At 44.4% G+C, this 7,153-nt stretch overlaps 1 protein-coding gene across 1 annotated transcript in view; it reads left to right on the top strand.

Moving 5' to 3' along the window:
- LOC307238793 (single-stranded DNA-binding protein 3) overlaps positions 1 to 5,208 on the top strand; it is a 35,552-nt gene extending 30,344 nt beyond the window's left edge. Inside the window, exons 7-17 of the mRNA XM_080011936.1 lie at positions 242 to 308; positions 786 to 850; positions 1,222 to 1,283; positions 1,456 to 1,501; positions 1,626 to 1,661; positions 1,817 to 1,871; positions 2,647 to 2,717; positions 2,853 to 2,931; positions 3,521 to 3,549; positions 3,665 to 3,766; positions 4,966 to 5,208. Of these exons, the coding sequence (XP_079868062.1) occupies positions 242 to 308; positions 786 to 850; positions 1,222 to 1,283; positions 1,456 to 1,501; positions 1,626 to 1,661; positions 1,817 to 1,871; positions 2,647 to 2,717; positions 2,853 to 2,931; positions 3,521 to 3,549; positions 3,665 to 3,766; positions 4,966 to 4,995 (642 nt within the window). The 3' untranslated portion in view covers positions 4,996 to 5,208. The remainder of the gene's footprint in view (positions 1 to 241; positions 309 to 785; positions 851 to 1,221; positions 1,284 to 1,455; positions 1,502 to 1,625; positions 1,662 to 1,816; positions 1,872 to 2,646; positions 2,718 to 2,852; positions 2,932 to 3,520; positions 3,550 to 3,664; positions 3,767 to 4,965) is intronic.
- The last annotated feature ends 1,945 nt before the right edge of the window (positions 5,209 to 7,153 follow it).

Genomic DNA, 7,153 nt, shown 5'->3' on the forward strand with positions numbered 1-7,153 from the left:
ATCATGTGAATTTAATATTTTTGCCTTTTTCTCGTGTGTGTGTGTGTGTGTGTGTGTGTGTGTGTGTGTGTGTGTGTGGGGTTCACGCACGCAATGTTACAACTTTTGTACTGGCTATATTTGGCAGCACCCATCGTTTGCGTCGAGCGCTGCGTGGGATTCTTGTCGTGTGTGTGCGGCTTAAGTGGTCTTACTCTGGAGCTTTTTTTAAATCGCTGTGTCCATGTGTCGTGCCCGGCAGCCTCCCGGTGGGATCCCTGGGTCTCAGCCCCTCCTGCCAAACAGTCTGGACCCAACAAGACCACAAGGTGAGGACGGGGGGCGTGGTGGCAGAGGCTGCAGGGTGGAGCCAGGCTTCACCTTGTAGCACTAGATTATCTTCATGGAGAGCTGTGTGGTTGTTGTTTTTCACTTGTTAAAGTGTGAAAACCAATAACCCCCCCCCCCATACATGCAGACACAAGGAATATATTCTAATGTCTGGAAATGAAATTGAATTGTTTCAATGGATATTGGACGGCGTGAGTTACTGCTTGTCCGAAGCAGAGGGGGGGTGTTAAGGTGGTATTCATAAAAGGATTACCGTTACAGGAGCCACAAAGTTGCAACTAATGGGATTAGAATTAAGAATTATCTGTCGGGCATCTTAATTCCTGACCTTATTAAGAGATGAGCCATATGTGGATTTGTTTGTGTGTATGTGGGTGTGGGTGGGTGGATGGGTGGATGGGTGGATGGGTTTTTGGCTTGAAATCAGCGTGTGACTTTAGTTCCGTCTTTTCCAGGACATCCTAACATGGGCGGGCCAATGAGAATGAACCCGCCAAGAGGAATGGCCATGGGGCCCCAGGTAGGATAAATACACACACACACACACACACACACACACACACACACACACACACACACACACACACACACACACACACACACACACACACACACACACACACAAACATATTTCACCCACATCAAGTGTGACTAAGTTCTGGAGGTCAGTTTGATTTCTATTCCTCTGGTGGAAAGTATAACCTTTCTCCAAATCCCAAGCACCGAAGCTACAGTCCTTGACATTATTAAAGATGTGTTTAAAATCAAGCGCACACAAACGCAGATCAATTTTTTAGTTTTACACATCTCTGTTTAGAATTTGGGTTTAAACTTATGTTGATGTTTGTTGTCGTTGTCGTGATTTATTTTTATTTTATTTTTTCCCCACAGAACTATGGGGGCATGAGGCCTCCTCCTAACTCCATGGGCGGTCCAATGCCAGGGATGAACATGTAAGTTAAAATTCCTGCGTCTCACCTCTCATGGGCATGCGCGTCCATCCGTTCCGTTCTGTTTTTCACTCTCTCTCTCTCTCTTTCTGCCGTTTCTTTCCGACCTCCTATTCCTCCACCCTTTCTTCGCTGTGCTGATTCTCCCCCCCCCCTCTCCTCCTCTCTGCCTCAGGGGCCCTGGAGGTAGAGGACCGTGGCCCGGGCCGAACGCTAATTCTGTGAGTCGGAAACCCATGAGACACCGACGCCGGCACACAGCCACAGCCTTGTTACTCCCTGCTAAACTCTTTCTCTCTCTCTCTCTCTCTCCCTCCGTCGTTTTCTCCCCCCCCGTCTCTGCAGATATCCTACTCTTCTTCATCTCCCGGCAACTACGTGGTAAGTAACAGTCCTCCGTGGCTAAATGGCCGCGATTTGACGGCACGGCAACGATGCGGACAAACCTGCTTCTTTTAATGTTGTGAATATTGTCATTATATTATAATTATTTTTTTTTTTTGGACTCACCTTTGTAATCTCCTGCCGTTCTGCAGGGTCCTCCTGGAGGCGGAGGTCCGCCAGGAACTCCCATCATGCCCAGCCCAGGTGGTGCGTCACATCACACCTCCCAGTCTTCCTCACCCTAACCCTCATTGACAAAGCATGGACGTTCCCCCCCCCCCCCCGAGTCATGTTCTCTTGTGTGTTTGAGTTTTGTCATTTCACCCTCCTATCTACTTTCTGTTTAGGTTGTGGGGATTTTTAGTTTTCGTAATTTCACCATAGAAGCTTGCCCAATAGCAGCCCCCCGCCCCCACACAGGGAATTGCAACTTTGCGATGGATGGAATTGATGTAAATTCAACCTCTGCCAGAGCTTGCAATTTTGCAAAAATCGCACACAGTACTGATTTTCTTTGGCCTTTACTCTAAGTTGGAGTGGAGGTTTATTTTATAACTTATTACCGAAAAGCTCTTTTTTGGTATCTTTGACACCGTGGTTCTTTTAAGAAAATTAAGGTGACCACTTAAATATTTCCTGTTGTTTCTGTGACTTATTGGTATTATCACAGGAGGTGATGTCATATGACACTTTCCATAAAACAATGCCAATCTGCTCTTGCAATTTTTTGCCAATTCCCACACTTGTACTGCTAAGAAAAGCGAGTTTTGAGGAAGTTTGATCGTTGGTAGCAACAATCATAAAACAACTCAGGTGGTGGTGATTTTCATTTTTAAATGTATTGAATTGTTTTTCCTCATTTCACCACAGAAAACTTCCCAATGGAATCACTAGTAGAGCGACGTTAGAATCTTTGGTTGAACAAATGTGACCCACAACAATGACTTATTTTGGCACTGACATGATGTTTTTAATCCCTCAGACTCTACTAACTCCAGTGAAAATATCTACACGATGATGAACCCTATCGGTCCCGGAGGCAACAGACCCAACGTGAGTCCCAATTCATTAAAACCACCAAGCTACACCTGCTGGGCCTGCACCCGAGCTGGTGTGTAGCGTGAATAATAATTAAGCAGAGTAATTTAATTTTCGATGGTAACGTTTCTGCCGGCCTTCCTTTGCTAGTTCCCTATGGGGCCAGGACCCGACGGGCCGATGGGAGCCATGGGAGCGATGGAGCCGCATCACATGAATGGATCACTAGGTACGTTCAGATCCAGAATGATGTGGCCTGTTATGAATAAACGTACATGAGATAACGTCATGCATGACAAGATTACAACAATAATAATAACGTGTGTTGCGATATCTATTGTGGGTGTAGGAAAATATCAATACCCATGAAAGAGTTGTGGTTTATAATTCAAGATGTTTATTTGTCACATACATATACATACGTTCATACATATATACAGTGAAAAGCATTTTTTTTTTTTTTTTTTTTTTTTAAATTTATTTAAATTTTTTTTTTTTTTTTCCCGAAAAGCTTTGTCAGAGGTGGGATTTCATATTCACATACCTGTCTATAGCCCTGTACTGTATTAATAACACTGTAACATAGTTTTACATCTGTTGATATAGTATATGATTTCTACTGACATTTTAACTTACGACTGTAAAGTTGAAGTACTACAACACTATTGTTATCAGTGCATAACTCATTTCACAGTGTATCATGGTATATTGAATTGTGACCCCTGCATTGTGATAGTCTCTTCCCGTTTACTCCACTCTCTCTTATTATGTCTCTACAACTTGTCTTATAATTCACTGTTTTCCCTTCACCGTCCTAGGCTCTGGGGATATGGATGGGTTGCCAAAGGTGAGTAAAGATCAAATTTCGATGGACTGTTTATTGTTTTCAAAAGGGCTTACACCTGCTTAGGGAATCATTTTTATTTTCAATTTCGACTTATTATATTTTTATTTTCCTGTAGAACTCTCCTAATAACATGGGCGGCATGAATAACCCTCCCGGCACGCCGCGAGACGACGGTGAAATGGGCGGAAACTTCTTGAACCCATTCCAAAGTGAAAGTGTAAGTAGAGCCAGCGACCGACCTCCCCTTAACAACTTCACCCTCGACCTCTAACATACCACGATGCAAGCAGAGGTCTCGCCTGGCTCAATAACGCTTCATTAATATTAATATTCATAATAATAATATTGCCTTTTTTTTATACAGAAGCCGTGGGGGACCAGGGGATTTAAAAAAAAAAAAAGAAAGAAATCCCCCCCCCCCCGTGTACCGAAAGTCCGTGTTTATCTTGTTATAACAAGTCAATTTAAACAAGTCGCTGAGATGTTTTCTCATTTAAGCAACTTGTAAAGTTGTTTTAACGAGATGCTACAAAGTTTGTTTAAAGCGCTTAAACAACCCGGTTTAAAAGTATTACAGAGAAACTTGGAAAAAAAAACTTTCCGGTATCTCGTCAAAAAGACGTAATAAGTCGTTTTAAAGGAGAAAAACTTTTCAGTGGTTATCAGAGGATCGATTTTGACTTTTGGGCCTCGCAGACCTCGCTCCTCGGGGCTCCTGTACGCTTTGCTCGTAGCTTTCGGTTATTTTATTTCAACGGCGCGGCAGGAAAATCAGTTTTCCAATTACGGCCGCTCTTCTTGGGGCGCCTCATATTTATTCATGTAGTTTGGAGGATTAAACGGTTGCGCTTTGGAAACACAGTTCCTGGCAATTGTCATGACACGACTGAAAACCAGTCTGTATCCCCACAATATTTGCATAGAATTGTTTTGAAACTTTTTCGTGGGCATTTGAAGCTCAAATTTCCACCATAAAAGGCAAAGAGACGTTGTTGGAACGAGGTTTCCGTGAGACATGCAGGTTTAGCTCTGCTTGCATTCCAGCCACTCTCTGACCACCCAATGCCATTAAAAACATCAAATTCATTCAAGAATTTCTGATACTTGGGTTTTATATTACGAAAACCGGCCTTTCAGTCAGCGGAGATTGGGTGTGTTCCTTGCATTGGCCTTCCATCTCGTCCTGGGAGAGTCGTGCTCAGGCCGGAGCTCCAGCTCACACGACAATGAGACATTTTTGCGATAAATGAGAATATGGATCAGTCGGTGGTGAGGCGTCGTCGCCCGGCTGGAGCCCCGCCCTGTGCTCTCCGTGGCTCCGCAGGGCCAGATCCGAGGGTTTGGTGTTTCAATACTGTCGGATACATTTCCACTCATCTGTGCCCTCCTTCCTTTTTCCCCTTTCTCTCTTTCCAGTATTCACCCAACATGACGATGAGTGTGTGATTTTATTTTCTTTTTTCCTTTTTTGTATTTTATTTTTTCCTCTCCCTCTTTTATTTCGTCTTTGTTCCCCTCAACCTGAATTTTTTTTTATTTTTTATTTTTTTTATCTTTTATCCCCCCCCCCTCCCCCCTCCCTACCGTCAACATTGGACCCAACCGTCTAACCCTATACACACAAACGCACCCCTCCCCGCTCGCCCACATGGATGGAAACACCCCTTTGCCCCCTTCAACCATGGAACTCTACTGGCCTGCACAGCCCTCTGGGACGGCCCTGGAGCATGCTGGGACTCTGATAAAGACAGGGGCCCCCCGGAGCGTGCAAGATGGCGGCCGGTATAAATAGGAAGAGTCACCGGAAGAGTCTGCTCTCCAGCCACGGCCTCCCTGGCTTCCTGTCAGGGTCTGGACAATGAGAGAGAGAGAGAGAGAGAGAGAGAGAGAGAGAGAGAGAGAGAGAGAGAGAGAGAGAGAGAGAGAGAGAGAGAGAGAGAGAGAGAGAGAGAGAGAGAGAGAGAGAGAGAGAGAGAGAGAGAGAGAGAGAGAGAGAGAGAGAGAGAGAGAGAGAGAGAGAGAGAGAGAGAGAGAGAGAGAGACTCTGGAAGCGGATATCTGGAAACTTCTCAACCATGATGTTGGACTTCAAGTTTAATGTTTTTAATTTTATTGTTTTTGCTGTTCCCAGTGGATCATATAGTGGGACGGATGGAACCACCCCTTTGTCCCTGCATTGTTCTTTGTGTGTACATTTTTAACAGCGGTGTTGTGGTTATCAACAAACATTTTCCTTTTTAATTTTTTTTTTTTTTTGTCCCGGTATGTATTGTATCATTGCAGTTTTTGTTATTTTCTTATTGTTATTGTTGATATTGGTATGATGATCGTTTTAAGGTTAAGTTCTAGTTTTGGTTATCTATTTTTATTTTTATTTTATTTAATTTTTTTTAAGGGCACATTATTGTAATGGAGACAGGATAGGCGCGCGCGCACACAACACACACACACACACAAAGATGCACATACAGAAAAATTAGTACGGGTTCTGTCAATTAGTTTGGGTAAAAAAAAAAAAAGGAAAAAAAAAAGAAAATCCCCTTGGACAAATTGAAAGAAAGAGAAAGCTGCATAACTCGATGTGAAGACACGTTCTGCGTTACGATACTGCCCCCTACAGGCGGCCGTGTGAGGAAGCAGGTTCTTATGTTTTGTTTTAACCATCATGGTACTATCACTTATTGTTTTCCATCATCCTCAGAGGCAGTTAAACCGTCTTGACGTGCGTGATAATTAAGTTTTTAAAAATGACTTGTTCCACCTCTCCAATGGGGGAGGAGAGAAGCAAGTCTTTATTAGCCTCCGTGCAGCAAAATCCAGAGCTCTATTTATTTATATACTTTAAAATTGTCTCATAAATCAATGTAACTTGTTTTTGTTCCTAACTCCAGAACTTGTAGCAAAACTGTGTAAATATGTCATATCTTCGTCTCGACGCTCGAGTTACCAGACCCCCCCCCCCCCCTTTTTATTTTTAATTTTTATTTTTTTCTGTCCTCTCACCGAGGCGTCGAAGTCAAACGTCCCAGAAGAAGAAGGAAAAAAAAAAAAAATCAACACTACAAACTGCCACTACCAAATGCTGCCCACCCCACTCAGGTCCATGCCCACTCCCAGCACACAAGACATCTTGACGCCCCCCGCCCCCGACGCGGAGCTGCGGTCCGCGCCGGGACTGCTTTCGTCGGCTTAACACTCTGATGTGTCCACACTGTGATTTCTCTGTCTGTCCTTCACGGAGTTGCTTTAAGCGTCAAAATCGGTTTATTCCACCCAGAGGAGGAAGTAAAAAGTGTTTGTTTATTTTTTTCTTCCTCATACCCAGGATTCAGTGCCCCCTCTCTGTGTAACTTAGCGGTGGTAGAGGTGGAGGTGGAGGTGGAGGTGGAGGTGGCGGTGGCGGTGGCGGTGTGTGTGTGTGTGTGTGTGTGTGTGTGTGTGTGTGTGTGTGTGTGTGTGTGTGGGGGGGGCTTATTGGGTCCTCAGCGTTCTTAGGGTGAATCCGGAAGTTGTATACGCCGTTGTCGTGGTGACTGTAGCTTCCCCTCCCTCCGTCGGGCCAACAGCACAGACTCACAAACAGGTCGCATGCCGCCCCCCTCTC

This window comes from Zeus faber (genome assembly GCF_960531495.2).
Source record: "Zeus faber genome assembly, chromosome: 13".
NCBI classification, from domain to species: domain Eukaryota; kingdom Metazoa; phylum Chordata; class Actinopteri; order Zeiformes; family Zeidae; genus Zeus; species Zeus faber.